This window comes from Coffea arabica, chromosome 9e (genome assembly GCF_036785885.1).
Source record: "Coffea arabica cultivar ET-39 chromosome 9e, Coffea Arabica ET-39 HiFi, whole genome shotgun sequence".
Taxonomy (NCBI): domain Eukaryota; kingdom Viridiplantae; phylum Streptophyta; class Magnoliopsida; order Gentianales; family Rubiaceae; genus Coffea; species Coffea arabica.
In genome coordinates this window covers 39,653,090-39,672,886 of record NC_092327.1, presented here as the reverse complement: position 1 = coordinate 39,672,886, position 19,797 = coordinate 39,653,090, and the positions used below count along the sequence as shown (strand labels likewise).

At 37.9% G+C, this 19,797-nt stretch overlaps 2 protein-coding genes across 3 annotated transcripts; one reads left to right on the top strand and one right to left on the bottom strand.

Annotated features, from left to right (window-relative positions):
- LOC113710243 (E3 ubiquitin-protein ligase UPL5-like) lies at positions 1–6,646 on the top strand. 2 transcript variants are annotated; one of them, XM_027233145.2, is made up of 3 exons: positions 1–2,312; positions 4,357–4,952; positions 6,131–6,646. In XM_027233145.2, the coding sequence occupies exons 1-3, from the start codon at positions 410–412 to the stop codon at positions 6,392–6,394; spliced, it is 2,763 nt and encodes a 920-aa protein (XP_027088946.1). In that variant the 5' UTR covers positions 1–409; the 3' UTR covers positions 6,395–6,646. The 2 variants fall into 2 exon arrangements, with proteins under 2 accessions (XP_027088946.1, XP_027088947.1); XM_027233146.2 differs by having other exon boundaries at positions 4,357–5,003; positions 6,131–6,329.
- Positions 6,647–7,826: 1,180 nt separating this feature from the next.
- On the bottom strand, positions 7,827–9,615 carry LOC113710244 (uncharacterized). Its single transcript, XM_027233147.2, has 2 exons — positions 9,459–9,615; positions 7,827–8,766 (listed from the first exon to the last, which is right to left on the bottom strand). The coding sequence occupies exons 1-2, from the start codon at positions 9,471–9,473 to the stop codon at positions 8,284–8,286; spliced, it is 498 nt and encodes a 165-aa protein (XP_027088948.1). The 5' UTR covers positions 9,474–9,615; the 3' UTR covers positions 7,827–8,283.
- Between the last annotated feature and the right edge of the window lie 10,182 nt (positions 9,616–19,797).

The window sequence follows — 19,797 nt, the reverse complement described above, 5'->3', positions numbered from 1 at the left end:
GGGATCAGCATAAAAAAGGAAAACAGGGTCAGACAGACTGTAATCGTAATGCGTTGCGGCAAAGCAGAAATCAGTCCTCTTTAGTCATTTCAACTAATTCCTAGGTCTACTAATCCCTCTATTCTCACTGTTCAGTGGTCGCGGCAGCGCTAGTCCTCTCTCTCTGGCTGTGGGTGAAGTCCGCTCAGTCCCTTCTCATGATCATCCATCGTTATCACCTTCCTCTTCTTTTCTACACACTCACACATCAGTCCCTACTCCACCAACCCGCCTCCTAGCAGCTTAGGTTTTCGTCCCATGGCCTTTCTCCTTCAGATTTATTGAATTCCGATTCGGTGGGTTTCGGTCCATCCCCTTTTTTCCCTTTCTTTTTGTTTTTTTGCCTAAAACCTCTCGCCTCCTTTCCCAAATGTCCTCTCGCCTCGAAACCATCCACAATTGGACCGTCTCCACCACCACCACCGCCAATTCCATCAAGCGCAAGCTGGACGACTTTCACAGCGACTCTGATGATTCCGACGACGACGACTTGTTCTCCCTAGGAAACTCCTTCTTCCCCGCCTTGGCCAGGATGCGAAAAGACCATCTTGCCCCTTCCTTCACCTGCCCCCGTCCTCTTCATCCCTCCCAACCCTCCCGATCATCTTCACCCTCGTCCTCGGAATCGTCAGCTGCCGCCGTTGCCTCCTCCGATGACGACGACTCCAGCGGCGGCGGCAGCAGCGCCTCCTCCTCCTCCTCCTCATTCTTCGCTCCTGGACTCCAGTTCTTTGTACGGATGCTCTCCGGCGGTAAGACGCTCGTCATCCACGCCGATCCTTCCGACTCCGTCAAGTCAGTTCACGAGAAAATTCAGTCGGTCACCGGAATTCCTATCGAGGAGCAGAGGCTAATTTACCGGGGGAAGCAGCTCCAGTGGGAGCAGTCGCTGTCGGAATGTGACGTCCAAAACGACACCGGCTTGCAACTAGTCAGCCGCATGCGCAGCACTAGGCATCCCAATGCTTGGCACTGCGTCGACGATATGTTGTCCAAAATTTTACATCTTTACAAGGGCGACCGGACCCGACCCGTGGGGCCTACCGTGAAATCGCGCCTTGCCGAATTCCTCAACGACATTCCCCAGAAAGATGAAGACGTAGAATCATCCATCTCTTACCTCCAGATATTCCTTTCGTCTTCTGTGCCTGCCGCCCTGGTAATGCTTTACTTGTCACCTGTAAAGAGTAATAGAGATTGTGCTGATGATTGCATTAAGCATTTCATCCAGAATTGCAAGACCTTTTGCAAGGGACAGGTTTACGGGCATTTGGCTCACTTAGTTTTAGAGTTCTGTAAGTTATTGGGTAGGGGAGCTGGGATTGAGGACCCTTTGTACAATACTTGTCGTAGTTGCTTAGGTTCGATGGTAGAATATGTTGGCTTTGGGGGCAGGGAGACTAAAATGTCCAAGGATGGAGGTATTGCTGTCATAGAGATATTTACATTTCTTCGTGAGTTGGCGGGTAGGTTGTCACAGGACTTAGCATCGAGTTTAGAGTCAAGCACAGGTGGTGGACCAGCAGTAGGTGATGTGCTCGATTTTGTTGCCTTTTCATTTCCGATAAGGAATACAATTGCATTTCACTTGGGCATTAATAGGCTCCGTGCAGCTGCTGGTGGTGGTGGTATTGCTGGGCAGTGTAACGTACCATATTATGCTGATGAGATAAAATCTCTGCGTGTAATTTTTGATGATTTGTTGGGGAAGATGGACCTATGCTTAAAGAAATTGGAGGAGCATTTGGCAGCTGCTGAGAAAGGGAAGGGAGAGCATCTTTTACCTGGTTGGTGCCAGTATCTTACTATTTTGAAAGAACTGGGTAGCATATCAAAATTGTACAAGGGTGCTGAGGAGATATTTTGGACGCATATGGGGCAAAGAAAGGTGGCGTTATGTTATCTGGTTCTCAAATTTGCAAAGAGGAGTGATGATAATGATTGGATTACTGACCATAAGGAAGTGACTAACTTTGAGGTGAGGAGGCATTTAGCAATGATGTTACTGCCTGAGGTAAAGGATGATTATGAGGAGCTGCATGAGATGCTTATTGATAGGTCGCAGTTATTATCAGAGTCATTTGAATACATTGCCAATGCAGCCTCTGACTCATTGCGTGCTGGCTTATTTATGGAGTTCAAGAATGAGGAAGCTACTGGACCTGGAGTGTTGCGGGAGTGGTTTTTCTTGGTTTGTCAAGAAATCTTCAATCCTCAAAATGCTCTCTTTAAGGCTTGTCCAAAGGATCGCAGAAGGTTCTTTCCAAATCCAGGTAAGCTTTTATTGCATCTTGAGCATTCTTAGTAAGTTTGATAGTTCCTTGTGCTGAAGTCTGACATGTTTGTGATAAATTGAAATGACATCTGGTTGTTGGTTGACATCACTTTTAACATTTTGGATGACTGGTTATTTATTGTAAACTGGTACAATTAACCATCTCTTGTTGAGATAGCCTAATCTTTATTGCATCCATAGTGCATGTTTTGCTGATGTCTGTTTTCATGTCAACTCCTTTTTTCGTCAAACTTAGGTTATCTGTTTGAGGTGCTGCAATATGTGGTTGAGTCCAACAACTGTTCAAATGTGGCACCATTTGGTGTTTCATTTAGCTCCTGGGTACTTGATGCCAAACCGCTAAAAATGTTGTCCCTTAAAAAAAATCCTAAAATATTGCTCACTAAATTTATAGCAGTTTATTATTCTGAGTGCTTCCATTTGGATTACACCACACTTGCTTCCCAATCCCCCCCCACGTTCCCACCCAAAAAAGAAAAAAAAACTGTCTTCATCTGATGCCTTTATTTGTGGATATCATAAATTTGAGTAAATTGAGGGATTCTTATGTCGTCTTACACTTCTCATCCCATGTTACACTTTGATGCTAATACTTTCACTATGGTGGAAGACTGTTATTGCTGCTTTATGGAAAAGGTGCCTTCTCATTTTTGTCCTTCCCTTAAAGTTGCCGTACTGAATGTTGATGCTTCCGTTTTGCCTTTTCTCTTGTTTTTGCTTCCCACCTGACCCAGGTATTAGGGATAGACCTTATTGGGTTTTACGTGAAATTTAGTTGAGTTGAGCAAGTCCTTTCTGTTTATCACCTTTCAGAAGGTAAAAGGCTTTGATGAGATGGCTGAAAGAATCAAAATGATCTAAATCGTACTTGTTCTGCAATAGCAGTGGTAACTGTTAACGTATAGATGATATAGAATCCTCCAAATGGATTGAGTGCTTTCAAGCTGCTGCTTTGAGATTGATTTCAATATATATTATCTGCTTAACAATGACTGGAAAAGTATAGCTCAACAACTTCCTGTTTCGTATCTTCTCTTCTCCCTTTCCGTCATGACTTTCTCAGTTACTTTCTTCTCATCTTATTATGGTAAGGGTTTATAAGCTTGAGCAGAACCTTCATGTGAGGGTAAAGACCTGATGAGACAAACTCTTGAAGTTAAGAGACCCATGATTAGTGCTAAGCAATTTAACCTATTATTAGAGAGCTTAGAGCATTTAACCAAGCAATGCTTGCTAAGCAAACATTGAGTAATTCAGATCCCTCCTTCATTCTATCCTCAAGGCCAAGTATTGCCGTGAAATCTTGCCTTTTTGAACCTAATGCTGGCAGTAGACAATTTTCTAACAAAGTGAAGCATTTTAGCAGCTTGGGATTTAATGGTTTGCACTTTTGAGATGTATGGTTTTGGCAACCCTGAGGCTGTGCTCATTATGGGGAGAGATGGATTGACACATTGTGGATCCATGCACTATAGCCTTTTGATATTCACCAGTTATTATTAAGCATGTTCACCAAGAGAACTATAGAGAGTATAGTGTCCAATTGAGGAAAATTTTGATAAAAATAAGGATTTTTGGGAGAGGAAGCTTTAGGAATATGCAGTAGACCTTTATGCTTACACTACAAATTGGATGTGGGATAATATGGAAGTCTAACACAGTTTATGTCAATTTGTTTTAGTACTGATGATGCCTTCTTGAAAAACCATCTCATAGAGTCTCTTTCTGGAAATAGTCGCCTAACACGAGACTACCTTTGGATGTGTCATGAATGAAGTGCTCTTCTTTTTGTTACTTCGCAGTGAAAAACTTCTGATTGTTTAGCTTATGTGTAATTGGCCTTGTAAAAATTACTTTGTTACTTGCATTTTCATTGAAAATGCAGATTTTCTGATGGACTGTTGGCTGAAGTTATATGTTCCTCTATGCTTTTAGCACATTGGAAAAGATATTTATATGACAAGGTCATTTTCATTGCAAGAAAATTAATGCTAGTCATTTGTACCATTTTCTGTTTGCAGCATCTAAGGTGAACCCTCTGCACCTTGATTACTATAAATTCTGTGGCAGAGTGATAGCATTAGCGTTGATGCACAAAATACAAGTGGGCATAGTCTTGGATCGTGCATTTGTCCTGCAATTAGCTGGAAAGGGTGTTTCATTAGAGGACATACAGGATGTAGACCCATACTTGTACAATAGCTGCAAGCAGATACTGGAGATGGATCCTGAGGTTGTGGATCAAGATGTTCTTGGTCTGACATTTGTTCAAGAAGTTGAAGAATTGGGCACCAGGAAGGTTATTGAGCTTTGTCCCGATGGGCAAAACATTGTTGTGAATAGCAAAAATAGGAAGAAGTATGTTGATTTTCTCATTGAGCATCGCTTTGTTACTTCAATTTCTGAGCCTGTAAGGAAATTTGGTGAAGGTTTTTCCAACATTATGAGTGGCTCAAGCATTCACATTCACAAATCCTTTTTCCAAAGCCTGGAGCCTGAAGATCTTAACTGGATGCTACGTGGGAGTGAAAATGCCATTTCTGTGGAAGACTGGATAGCACATACAGAATTGAATGGCTACAAAGATACTGATCCTCAGATATCCTGGTTCTGGAAGGTAGCACTTGTTTGATTCCTCTGTGTTATCTCCATTTTCTGATATTTAGAGGTATCCATTCTTGGTGCTTTTGCTTTTTTAATGCTAAGTGCACTCTTTTTTGTTACTTTACCCGTTTCTTTAGAGTGAAAGTTACTGTCCAATATGCTTGTAGAAACAACGATTGAATTTCCTGCTTGTGGTGGTCTTGGTGTCCCTAAATTGCTGCGAGATTTCATAGATGAAAGAAATTGTACCTCTGATGGTTATGTGTCATTAGACCACTCTAAAGTTGTCATTAGCTGCTACATGGTAAAGGGAGCCTGTCTTATTTGTGTTATAACATTGGCTTGTGAAGTGAGTAGGAAGTGAAAGGTTTTAAGAATGTTTTTAGGATTTTATTCATTGTCTTGCCTCTTCTATTGTTCAATATCTAGATCATTGATTATTTGTTCTGCTATCATTTTGATGTATGAAGCAGTGACTTTTAAAACTCACACAAATTTGCATTCATCTACTACTACATCCTAATTCCAGGTTGTGGGAAACTCTTTAATTTGGCTTGCTTGTATGTATTTGTGTGGACTGTGGTTTACTTCATGGAAATTCGGAGATGGTTCATATATTATTCTTTTCAGCTCATTGAAGTTTTTTTGGTTGTGTATCCATTTCAATGACTGAAGCTGTCATCAGGTGGCTTTCTTTTCCTCACACTGTTCACACACATATTTCTTTATATATGAACAAGATGGCAGCCTTATTTATACTTGATTACCGTGTTACTTGCAAAGCAAGACCGTCGCCTTCCTGGTAAAATCTCCTGGAAAAGTGTTGTGTATTACATGCTTTCACCAAGTTATAGAAACTGCACCAGCAAAGCATGGGTATGCAAACTTGGCTGGAAATATCTGGTGGGTGTGGGTTTGTTTTCATAGGGCACTATGGTGAGTCGCTGCCAGTCCCAAGTAAATGTGTTATATGCAGATAGAGGTTTATGTTTCATAGACCTTGGAGGGTCAGGATAATAATGCAAATGACAAATGTAGACTAATCTGCTTCATGTTACTTGTGGTACTCTAAATGTCAATTTCTTCTCAGCTTGTTGTGCTTGTGTTTACAGTAAGCTTATAAAGATCAACTTAAAGTTTTGGAATCAATTCTTGACTTGTTAACATACGCTTAAAATGCAATTGTTACAGATTGTTGAACAAATGTCAGCTGAGCAGAAAAAGATTCTTCTCTTCTTTTGGACCTCAATAAAACATTTACCTATTGAGGGTTTTGGTGGTTTGGCTTCTAAATTATACATTTACAGGACTCTTGAGCCTAATGATCGCCTGCCTTCCTCTCATACCTGCTTCTACCGATTATGTTTTCCACCATACCCTTCTATGCCCATTATGCAGGATCGGCTTTCTCTCATCACTCAAGAGCATGTTGGTTGCAGCTTTGGCACGTGGTGATAACTGGAAATGCTAGGACTTTGAACTGCACATAAAGATCTTTAGCCAGCCTGTACAGAATATAGAAATTCATCTTTTTGTTCTCATCTCAAGGTTTGGAACTTTGGATGGAGGTGTTGTTCCAATTCTGTCTACTTCCAGAAAGGTTGTAATTTGGTGGTCTCCTCATCCATCAATTGTTTATATTGATATAGTAACAATAAATAGTCAAGGCTGAAAGGATTAAACATCAACTGAATTTTTGGTTGGTCCTGTCTGAGCGTTATTTTCCTTGTTTCTAGGCGTAGGGATCAAATCGTATTGTTTGCTATGTTCTTTGTTATTAGACTTGGGGATCAAATCGTCTAACAAATTGGGCAAATTGGGGTTTCTCACATTTAGAAATCAGTGTTTTCGTATTGAGGAGCCTTTGGTTTGATAGCTAAGGTTGAGATACTGGACTTGAAAAAAAAAGTTTTGGGCTCAAATTCCTCTTTTCCCTCCTCATTTCTTAAATCCTACCTCTTTCTTGTTAAGGGAAAAAAAAATATAGTGTCTTTCTAAATCATACATGTGCAGGGAACGCCTTGGACCTTTTCTCATTTGAGAGCCAATGAAGGCTTTCTGGCCGCCTCGAAGGTGCAGGGGCGTGTCGGAGGCTGGTTGTTTGATCTGTGTTCAGCTAGCTTTTCTGTGTCTAATTTTTTTTGTTTCATAGAGACGCTACATTTTGGGTGGTGCACACAGAGATGTATGCAGACCTTGCATGTTTCTATTGTACCGATTATCGAAGGCTCTCTCTTTCTCCTGATGCGGAAAGCGGACAAATGTTGGCTGAGAAAACAATGCATGATTTAGAAGCCGATTGTTAATTTTACGTGGTGTTATTGGGATAGAGAGCCATGAGTTGGCAAATGGCCATTCTTTAACAGCTTATCTCTATCAGCTGGATATGGAATGAAGCATGCCATTTTTAAGATACCAACTGTTTTGACGTCCAGGAATGAATTGTTTTGTTGCTGCCCTTGAATTGTCCTCAACCATGTTGAAGTGAGGATTCATGTCAAAGGCAAGTAGGTAATGTGGTAGCGGCCGCAGGGGAGATGTGTGGACCTGAGGGAATTCCCATTCAATGCCCGAATTTTCTTTTTGCTCAGAAAAATATAGGCAGATGATCAAAGGATACGGTTTTGATGTCACATTCGTATGGAAATGCTATAGAAAGTGAGATGCACATCTCATTTACAGTTCTGTTTGGAACTCTTCTATCATCTTCTTTGCGGATGATGGAAACCCCCCGAATTAATTGTCCAATTCAAGTTCCCATGTCCGACCATCTATTCTCCAAACAAAAGGACGAGCAGAGGAGAAGAAACGGAAAAAGAATACCTTTGAAGCATGCCACAAGGTAATAGGAAATTCTAGGTAGACGCAGAACCAGACCACTTGAGAATGATAAAACAAAAATCAACAATATGATATTCTTATTACTGGAAGCTAGAGATACATCCATCAAACCATGGTAGACAAAGTAAATCAAATTAACCCAATAACCATGACAATTTCTATCCCGTTCAATCCACTAGCATGACTGCCGATGACCATCACCACAGTTGGAAGTTGCTCATTGCTGTCACGCAAGATCAGGTAGCCCTGCTGTGCCTGTATGGTGAGGTCACCCAATCCCCAGGGACGGTATAAGCTCTAGCTCTTGAAACCCATACTAAAAATAAGCCTCGCTTCATAGTCTCATAAGCAGAACCATAACCATAACAATAGTAAACCAAATATAAGCAAAAAGCAAAACAAACTATTTAAACCAACTTTAGCATGCAAGCCTAGTAGAAAATCGAAGAGAAACAACCACATATTGCAGTATCTCAATTCAACCTACGCGTATTGGATGCCTTCTACTCTTCACTCTTCTCCACTGGAACATCAGTGCTCCCCTGCTCGACAACCGGAGCTGCTTGCTCTTCTTTGGCTGCAGGAGCTTCCTCAGCCGGAGCTGCAGCTACTTCTTCAGCAGCAGCAGCAGCAGCCGGGGCTGTTACTTCTTCAACTGGCTCGATCTTGGCTGCTTCTTCTGCTACTGGTGCTTCTTCTGCTGCTGGAGCTTCTTTGACTGCAGGAGTTTCTTCTGTTTTCTCTTCAACAGCAGGATCTTCAACTTTGGGCGGTTCCTCCTGCACAACTTCCTTGGTCTCAACTTCAACCGGTGCTTCTCTCTCGGCTTCAGGAACAGCAATTGATTCCTCAGCTGCAGCTGGGGCTTCTGTTGTTTTTTCGGCCGCTGGCTCAGGGTTTGCTGTCTCCACTGTTGTCTCTTCCTTGGGGGCCTCTAGGATGGTAGTTTCCACCTCGGTTGCAACTGGACCTGGAACTGATTCAACCTGAAAACAACAGAGACTCACTATGAGAATGATAGTAAATGGTTTTGCTTGATCGATCATGAGCATTTGGCTGGCCAGCAAGTAAAAAGCTTGCGAATTTATCGAGTTAGATAGTGGTGATATGATCCTTAGGCGCTATAGATTGTGATGGATCTTTGGATGATATTAATGGTCGGCTTTGGCTAGCCCAACCGACCGTACACCACTCCAATGGTTTCAGGAAAATTTAGAACAGGCCCTCAATCTATTTTTTGCTGTATTATTTAGGTTACTAGCTTCCATGCTTTTACCTATTTTAAGGCAAACTGCTATTTGATGAATCGATCACAAGTTGATCCGATCGTTTACATGTATGATTTGCTAGTACGTGTGTTCCAAAGTGTTAATGGTTTTTGAGAAGAAACAGGATGACACGGATCAAGAAATAAAATCGAAGATCATAAACTTGATCATCAATACAAAATATAAATACTTCACCCTTTAAGTAGGAGTACTAGCAAAGTCTTAATTTATACACCCAATTAACGTGGTTTCTTGAGCTAGCTTCGTCGGCTGTGTATTGAATTCTGATAACTTTCAACTTCAGAATTCAGACATACAACGCTCAACGAGACTATGAATACGAGAAAAGCTAAAGTGGAGGGAAAAAAAAACAAAAGAAAGAAAGAAGAAAAAGTAATATTATTATGTACCTCAGCGGTAGCCATTGCTAATCAAAGAGAACTAGTGAACTATGGAATCAAAAAAGAAAAAGATAGAAGAGGGCCGGAAGCAAAAGGCAGAAGTAGAGAGTGAGTGAGGGAGTGAGCGAATGAGGAGGTGACGAGAAGAAAGGAATGTGAGAGGGTATTTATAGAGAAGTAAAAGAGTGGTGATTAATCATAAATAATGGTAGAGAGGAACGGGGGACATCACGCATCAAATCTGTGACAGGAAGGACAGTAGGACGATGTCTAGTTGTAAATGTTTTTACTTTGCAGAGGATGAAATTAAACTATATATATATATTGTGTTGATTGAGGATTTTTTGCCTTATTAATTGTTTGATAATATAACTTTTTGTGGATTGGCAATTCCACATGGTGGAGGTGGCCATTTAACGTTGGCCATCATAGCTTTTCTTGAGTGGCTCATTCTGTGTTTTGTGCAGTAGGGCACGTAGGTGACTGGGACTATAGTAGTGCTTTCATGTTCGACTAAACTAAATCTGTGTAACTCGTCTGCCAAATTTTAAAATTACAAATGGTAATTGTCTGATGTACTGTCAAATTGAGAGGGAGAAAGAATCTAATTAAACTATATCATAAACTGAAGTCCCAAAAGAAAAAAAAGAAAAAGAGGAAAGGCATAATGATTTTAAGCCATGCAGCATTGCATCTGCAGTAGCAAAGCCGAATGAGAACTTTGAATTATGTTGCCGCTCAAGTGCTTTTGAACAAATATATTAGAATGCATGGCATTCTCTTCTGTTTTGATCAGTTTTCTCAACCCAAGAATTTGGCTTCGTAGCTCCTTTTCCCAGTTAACTAATACATCTGTTCCGAGCAGACAAAGCAATTCAAAAAAAGAATTTTTTTTTGGGTAAGATTATTGTTGACTTGAATGCATTTAGACTATTGGGATTCTGAAAACTTTCTTTTTAATTCTAGTCAGGATCTTCATGCAAAACCCTGGTCGGATTTTACTCGTTGGACGGTATTTCTTTTTCTTCTTCTTCTTTTCTTTCTCCAATTTTAGTAACTGAATTTTCTAGGGGTCATTCAAATCCAGACAGAGGGCCACGTCAAAAATAATAATTAATGCTTCTTCATGATCAACTGTCGCAGTCTGATAGAAAGAGTATCAAGAACTTGTGCAGCTAGAAAGAGACTGTTGAGTTTTTCCAAACCCTCTAAAATATCAACAGATTTCCTTATTGTTTACGGAATAATCAATCATATATTAATAATACGTTGAATTCTTGTTATTAACTTCGAGCAGCTAAATTAGGAGTGAAAGTAATAATTATCTTCTACCCCATGGCATGTGTTGTTGTTGTTGGTACCAATGCCATCTCTATCAGCAGCCAAAAAATAGGAAGGTGCAAAGCTTAAACCCGTGCCATGAAATTTCGCTCGCTCTTGGGACATCAGCCAAAATCCAAGCAGACGTCAAAGGGGACAGTGACCCTTTTTCGCTGACGTGGATCGGTATATGTACCAACCTACGTGGACCCGCCAAAATTCATCAAACAGTGACGTGGCAAGTTGCAGCCAGAAGTAGCAGAGGAGAATTTGAATCCAATAACTCCTTAATTCTTCCATTCTTTGCTTTAATTATTAGATCAAAACCTCTTTCACTTTTTGTTGGAATTATTATTATTAGAATCGAGATTTAAGGTCGTGTTTGGATTGCAATTTTTTGAAGTTTTTATAGAAAATATACTGTAACGATTTAATATATGTGAAATAAAAAGGTGATTTAAAAATATGTTCACGAAAAACGTACAGATTTTTCAGTAAAAAATTCCTCTCCAAACAACGCCTATTTGGTGCGGACAATCGAGGGGATGAATTTAAACCTTAATATAATGGGAAAATTACTCAAAGGAATTAAAAAAAAAAAAAAAAAAAAACTGTGTACTTGCAGCACCAAACAAACAATAAAAAAAAAAAAGAGAAAAAAAATCTCGAGAGCCTTGGAAACCGCCCTTTCTAAAAATTGATCCCTTAAAATGGGTCCCATCTGAATCCATCTTTCAGCGGCAACTGCTGGCTTTGCTTTCCAGATAGTACAACTCGTGAAGGGGGACCCACTTGCGTGCCGCCTGATTTGCCACGCTTGATCACACTCATCACCCCATTTGGCCATTCTGCCAATCTCTCTCATCAAATCATGCCACCCATTCGGTCACTTGAATATTTTAAACCTGCTACTAAGGATGCGTCTACAGCACAGAAATAATTCTGATGTCTGTTGTGGTAGAAATTTAATCTCAACCACAAGATGGACTTGTGTGCGATATAGCCGTTGGATTGTACTTAGAAGAAGTGGCACGATTTCAGATGTAGTGGTTGGATACCGGTTGTAGAAGTAAAAGCTTTCATTTGACCAACCAAAGAAAATGATACATTGTTTGAAGGGTAAAAAATGAATTTAACATATAAGGACACATAGGTCTGCCCAACCCGACACCATTTGTCACTGTAGACATATAAAATGAAGAAGCGCGAAACCGGACCAAGAAAAATAGCAACATGAATTAAATAAATAATTCGTGGAGGAGTGATATAAAGAACTGGTAATTCATAGAAAAAGGGGAAAATGAGCAGTTTATGGAGGAAAGCCAAAAATAAATAGTAATTAATGGGAACACAGGTATTACATATTAAACCCATTTATTCACTAGAAATTTTACTCTAAGGAAGGGAGAGAGACGGAGGGTTTGGAGTTTGTGATTGTGTGGAGATGATTTTGAAGTTTAAGGAATGGATATTTGAAATTTAACGATGGTTATACAACTTTCAAAATAAATAAATTCATTCTAAATTTTTTTGGGATAATTTCATAAACCAAATCACGATCACTCTCTGTAAAGTATCACTTTCCCATAAACGACCAGCTCTTTATGGCTTTCCTCTATTATAAGAACAGAGTACCCATTTTTTCATAAATAAATTTATTTATCAAATAAAATAAAAATAAACCCGTTCCTCCATTATAAGAACAGAGTACTCATTTTCCCATAAATAAATTTATTTATCGGATAAAATAAAAATAAACCCATTTTTTAATAAAAGACCAGCTCTTTATGGCTTTCCTCCATTATAAGAACAGAGTAAACAGAGTACCCATTTTTCCATAAACAAATTTATTTATCAGATAAAATAAAAATAAACCCGTTATCTAATAAAAGACCAACTTTTTATATCTTTCCTCCATTATAAGAACAGAGTACCCATTTCCCATAAACAAATTTATTTATCTGATAAAATAAAAATAAAACCATTTTCCAATAAAACAACAGCTCTTTATGGCTTTCTTCCATTATAAGAATAGAGTACCCATTTTTCCATAAACAAATTTATTTATCGGACAAATAAAAATAAACCCGTTTTCCAATAAAACACCAGCTCTTTATGACTTTTCTCCATAAATTATCCATTTTCCCATTTTTTTCATAAGCTAATTTATTAGTTGGATAAAATGAGAATAAAATTAGGTTGAATGCCAAATTACCCTTTTAGGATACAATGGAAAACAAGAAACTGACCTATAGCAAGTTTAAACTCCGTTTCCACTACAAAGATATGCAAGAAATTGTTTTTGCAAACTCAAGACATCTAATTTATAAAGTCTCAAGGAACCTTTAGAACCATTATAAAAAACAACTTATTCATTCTTAATTTTTGTTTGGAATAATTTCATAAACCTCCCCGGAGGTTTCTAACAATTTTACTTGGCACTCACAAATATTGAAAAATCTCACTTGCCTCTATTTTTTTTTTTTGGGTCTGAAACTCACTTGCCCCCTTACTTTAAACTATTTGTTTATTTACAGCTCATTTTGAAATATAATATTAAAAAATTCATTTTGAGTATATTAAAAAATATAATTTCAAATTTACCTTTTTGTTGTCTTACTTTGTATTACCAAAAATTGAGTATATTAATAACAAATAAAAATAAAAAAGTATAAGGATTTATTCTGATTGGATAAAATAGAGTGCATTTTTTAAATACCAATAGTTAGTATTTGAATACCAAATGGAAGTTAGGCACTCATGACAGTCCATTTATTGTGATTCCAAACTGTGTATTTTTTCCCCTCCATTCCAAACGGTGTATTTCTCAAAATTTAAATAAATTATGCATCAGCCATACTAATTTGTTTGGTGGAGGAAATAGATAGTTTTCTTCTTCCATTTAATTTTCGTGCCCATCAGTCATACTTTACTCATCGTGTTTATCCCTGCTGAAATTAGTTATCCCTGCTATATGTTAAATAACGTAGCCCATCAGTCATTCTTCACGTTAGGGCCTCTTCCCAGTGTTTATCCCTGCTATATTTCAAATAAACCCGTTCAGTTATGGCTGATGAGAGTACAAAAATTTGATTGTACTTAAATGGGTATGGGTATGGGTATGTACAATTTTTGCATATGGGTATAAATGGATTACCCAATAATACCCATTTAAATAATTGGGTATTATTGGGTAACCCATCAAACCCAATTAACCTATTTAAAATTATTTTCTCCCAAACCTCCTATCTTCCCCCACCCGTTAACTTGCTTATTTTTCACCATTATCAATTTATGACAAGTTTTAGTCTCTTTTCTTATTTTTCCAAAATGAAATTTTAAATTTATACACGAAAAATTGCTAGAGGTTCAAAATTTTTGGATTAAGTTTTTATGTTAACTTTTATAGTATTTAGTTCAAAATTTTATATTCTTATTGTTTAATTATTAAATAGTATGTAATTTTACGACATATAGTACATATGGAAAAAATTGATAATTAGGTTTATTGAGTATTATAAATAAATATTTTAAACTAATGATGGGTGTAAATGATGGTATAAATTGATAACTTAGTTTGCAAAAATGAATTTAAATGAATTTACAATAAGTTAAAATAAATGGGTTATAAATGGATAATTGGGTTATCCAATTCATTTTTTGACTTACCCATTTATACCCATCTAATTAAATTGGTATAAATGGGTTGACTCATTTATACCCATTACCCATTTTACCTAACCCAAACCCGCCCAAATCACCCATTTTGACACCTCTAAGTACACGGTACACGTGTAATGAAAAGTAGTACTATTACTAATTCACATTCGATGAAACGAATACCAGTACTAATATACATGTAAACAAAATAAGGTAATAAAGATTAAAACTCCTAAGATGAAAGAAAATAAGGCAATAAAGATTAAACCTCCTAAGATGATAATTCCTCTCCTTATGAATTTAATTAAATAATATAAATATATTATTATTTAATATTAATAAATTTATAATATATATTTATATAATATATTATATGTGTATATAATAATTATAAATATAATTACATTTATATTTATTATTATATGTTAATTTTTTTAACGAATAGCGGGACGAGCCCTGTTTCTAAAAGGGAATCAAACTTGGCTTTTATCCAAAACCTTCCAAGTTACTAGGGAATTGGGAAACGCCATTGCATTTTTATATATAATTCCAAAATTTCAATTCCGATAATAGTAATCCAAACAATGATTATGAGGTTTATTCCAATTCTCTATACCGAAATCCTTTTACCAAATACCACATAATTATGCATTCAATCCGATAGTCGATTCTTTGTTGCTAGTTCATAAGAAAACGGTAATAGATATGGATCATTTCGTTATGCATTTTCTAATGCGTTGTAACACTATGACGATAATAGTTGATTATAGCGATTAATCAGATAGTCGATTCCGATAATTATAACTAATTGAGTCTCTAATTTGATTATAGATTCCTTGGTGCTAACTCATAAGTAGATGGTTGTAAATATGGATCATCTTGCTATGAATTCCCCAATTCCTCCATGGGTTAAGATGATAACAACTCATTATAACAATTAAATTGAATTGTCAATTCCGACGATTATAACTAATTAAGGGTCTAATCTAATTGTCGATTCCTTGATGCTAGCTCATAAGATGGTGGTAGATATGGATCATTGTTATCTCTCAATTTGTTTTTGGACTAAGAAGATAATAACTCATAATAGCCATTAATCAGATAGTGGATTCCAACGATTATAACTACTTATGCCTATTTATACAACTGTTAATAAGGACTATTTATATGATTGTTCATGGTCAACTAAGTCGAACATAGTTGATTAAAGTTACTAATATGATCTCACCTACATCAATTAATCATAATAACTGAAAAGCGTGTGGTTTTGACAAAATTAAAGCACGCCATTTGCCAAAATGATAGATCACGCCTTTTAGGCATCCAAAAACTATCAAATAACGCCCAAGTTTTTATTACAAATATCCCTCCTGACCATTGGCACGCGGGCAATTTGGAAATATCTTAATCGTCAGAAGTATTTCGCGCAATTGCATTTCGTGCCATTGCATTTCTTCGGCGTCAAGAGAAGGTCTTACTGAATACATTATTAATTCCGAGAGGTCCCACAACAATTTTTTTTGCCAGTAACATACCCCTGTCTCAACCGATTAAAAGGTTTGCTTGCTTGGCTCATATGGCCCACCACTATCTATTTGTCACCTTTATGTTGGTTTTCGACATTGGTAGAATACATTTGTTTCTTCATTTGAGAAGAAACCTGCTACTAATACTTTTAGATCCAAGGATGATATCCATGGGTAGGCAAGATCTGTAAACAAATTACTAGTATATTGGTTTTTGGTTTATCAAGGGCACCACGGGCGTACTTGGTATTGGCACTTGCCTAACATTCCACGGTGGACACGGCAGGTGCCAGCTATGAAATTGATGTGTCCATATGATATGACCAAAGAAATATTGACATGCATTCGGCATAAATGAGGTATTTGGGACGGATGCTCCACGTAAATTTTACCACTTCTTCTTAACTTGGGTCGGTTTTTTTTTTTTTTTCTTTCTTTTTCAAATCTGATGAGGGAACGTACGCACCTCTTTATAGGGGCATCTAACCATTGAACAAAGTGCGCAATCACCATCAAATGTCTTCGAAGAAGCTTCTCTTCCCCTTTTGCCTCCGGTTTTAGTAAACCGCAGTATCTCATTCATTAGCCGGTAGACCTACGCAGTAGTATTGATTTGCTGCTGCTAATTAAATTTGATTAATAACCCGAGGCATGCAGATTAGCAGCCTAGGTGGTGGGGTGGGGATGCGAGATGTGAAATTTGCTGCCCATCAAAATCATTCGTCATCCAGCTCTCTCTCTCGAGAGTCAAGCCTATTTCTTGGCGTATATTCCCTCTCCGCCTCCGGCTGGCCTGTAAAGTTAAGGTGAAAAAGAGGGAAAAGTCGATTCAAGTGTGAGTTGGACGGCGGGTTTGGGGCCCACTACGATTGGTTTTGTTGACCAAGTGGACGCATGCCACGTGTGCCTACCAAACATCGGATCGGACGAGACCGCGTTCTTCAGTTCTTTCTTCCATTTCATACATTCATTCATTATTTGGTCCGGTCTTGCATAACATAATTGCCATCCGAATATTATTATTATCTGTGATGGGATGGACGTGATGATCCTTTAATATTCACTCTCCACCTTTCTCCTGTTCTATATATTATGGATCCCAACAATATGTATATATCATCCGGTCATCTCCCCGTCCTAATTTCTTGCTTTCACGTCATGGCACTTGTTTCTTCCAACGGGCTTATGATTTCAAGCTTTGATCTCATTTTTGTGAGAACCAATTGTAATAGGACAATTTTGCGGGGCAGCAAGGCAGGGAGATGCAGTTGATGAGGGTTACTGTGCATAGCTGGCTAGAGAAGACGTTGACATGATGCAATTCTTGTTGAAATTGTCTTCTTAAACAGTTCATCGATCGAATCGGCAGCCTCAAAATTTAGGATCATGCGGCTGACGCAATGTGGGAAAAAAAGAGAAAGAAAAGTGATATCTACCATGCAAATATGAATTGGGAAATCAACACTAGGCAGCACAAGCACGCAACAGGCGTTTAATTGAAAAAAAATAATAATAACAAAGGAGTGGTTGATAAATTTCTCTGGTTCCTAGACCTTTGTGGGTCTGCTATACATAGATAGAAGGCACGTACAGTAGCAATGGTTCCTTCACCTGTAGCCTTTCATTTTTTCCTCCCCACAACAAAAGCCCCAAGTAAATACTACAGTAGTAACTAGTAAGCGGAAACACTTTTGGTGAAGTTGACGTTGGATGATGGAGAAAGGCTTCCTCTCTTCAAAACTACAAGCCAGCAGTTGAAAGAACCCACCAACAAGTCTTTTGCAGCTTAGTGTTTGGCCATCTCCTCCTTTTCTTGGTACCGTAATTCCTAACGGTGTCTCCTCTTCATGGTACTGTCATTCCTACTGGTGGGCCGACGATGGCATTCACCATCAAAGGGTAAGACGCCTAAAAAAAGGGTTCGGCATAAGATCCAAAACAGGGTTCACCGCCATAATCTTTTGAATCATGACTCAGTAAAGAAGAAGAGCATAATTTTTTTAAAGCAGCACTCAGTACTCGGTCCCGACATTTATGTAAATGTGGGATCTCTCAAATCAACCCATAGACAGTTGCAATTAAGTTGCATTTGTTGGGTTGGATGGGACATGATCTTATTAAGCTCGTTAGTGAATAACAAGGCCACGCTCTTCGCTCCAAACCCCCGTTAATTACGCAAACGAAAGGCTAAAGCCAGCCAGTGATACATAAATGATAAATTTTACCGTGGACTGTTAGATACGGGGCCCTATCACATCTTTTTAGCAAAGACCCTCCCTCTTCTTTTCGTAAATTCTTTACTTTGGGCAGCTTACCTGGTCCGCTTTCACGCTTTTGTCTCGTGTCATTTACTCATGGATCTTTTTTAGCAGTCAAGAGGTTGTCAAGAATCCTTAATTTCTGCTACGAAAAGCTTTTCTCTGTTAACGCTTCAACCGTTTTGAAGACCACTAACTCAAGAATTGATCGTTTAAATTCATTTCTATCCCATCCCTCAATGAAGGATCAATGCACATAACAACTAGTATGATCGCAGGCAGAACCTGCTCATGCAGCGGCTGTGGTGGTGGTGGAAATCAGTGAATAATCAAATCTCGAAGTTTACATTTTCGGGGTTGGCACTTGGCAGAGATGGATGTGCTTTGGGCACTGTGTTTGTTCGTACTTGATACGGTCTCCACCATAGATTATAGCAAGTTCAAGTTCCGAGGCAGCATAATGACCAATCCGACAATTAAAAGAAAAAAAAAAAAGTTAGTGAAGGCATAAGGAAGAAAACAGAGAGATCACAGAATTCTGTCTCCTTCCTGCCGTCCTCGTGCTGCAGAATCGTTTCGTTCAGTCATTTCTATTTTCCATTACCATATTTGAACGGAGTGCATATAATTTCCATTACCATCATATTAAAGATAAAAGTAGTTTGTATTTTTCTGAACCCATTAACACATCAGCAGCCACTTTGTCACCCTGACATGCCTAATTTGGGAACAGTATTGTCATTCGCAGAGGATCCACAGTAGGAATGTCAATTGGGGTCTTGAAACGTTCACCCGTTAAAAAAAATAAATAAATAAATATATGTATGTATATAATTATGTATATAATATTTAATTTAATTAGTTATAAATTTATAATAATATTATTATTAGTTATATGTATTATATAATGGATATTAGTATATGTAATATAATTAGATTAATAATTATACATGTTTTCTAATAGAAATTATTAATTAATTATACTAGATTAACTAATAAGTTTATACTAAATTCATAATTACACTTAACATAATAACACTTTTTTCCTCAAAAAAAAAAACACAATAATAACTTAATAATTATATTTATATCAAAAATGAAAACTTCACTACTTTAATTATATTTGTTTCATGATGTTGGATTGTATTCAAATAACTCTTGTTTAATTGTTTTTATAAGTTTCAATTGTGAAATTATAATGAATAATAATTTAATGATGTGTTAATATTTTAGTACTTAATTATTTGTCAAATTTTGACTATAAAAAAATTATATGGCAACTTTTTATTAGCTCCCCCGCAAGAAAAGCAGGGCAGGGGGAGGGGGGGGGGGCGCAAAGGACGGGGGAAATTAGTGGGCAGCAGGCCGTTGCCGTCCCTAATCCACAGTGTTAATTGCAACATCAGCTGAAACTTTCAAATTTCATTTGCCGGTGGATTCGTTTAGCGTATCATCACCGTGCCTCGTCAAGGTCCTCATCTACTACAATACTGCATCTTACACTCGAATTTTATATTGGTGCAGCTTTCCTATTTTGTCTTTCCAGAGAATAATCAGCAATAAATATAACAGACCAGACTAACA

Coding starts and splice junctions, on each gene's coding strand:
- LOC113710243 (XM_027233145.2), top strand. CDS start 410: ATGTCCTCTCGCCTCGAAACCATCCACAATTGGACCGTCTCCACCACC. Junction 2,313..4,356: donor AAGGTTCTTTCCAAATCCAG/GTAAGCTTTTAT, acceptor TTCTGTTTGCAG/CATCTAAGGTGAACCCTCTG. Junction 4,953..6,130: donor AGATATCCTGGTTCTGGAAG/GTAGCACTTGTT, acceptor CAATTGTTACAG/ATTGTTGAACAAATGTCAGC.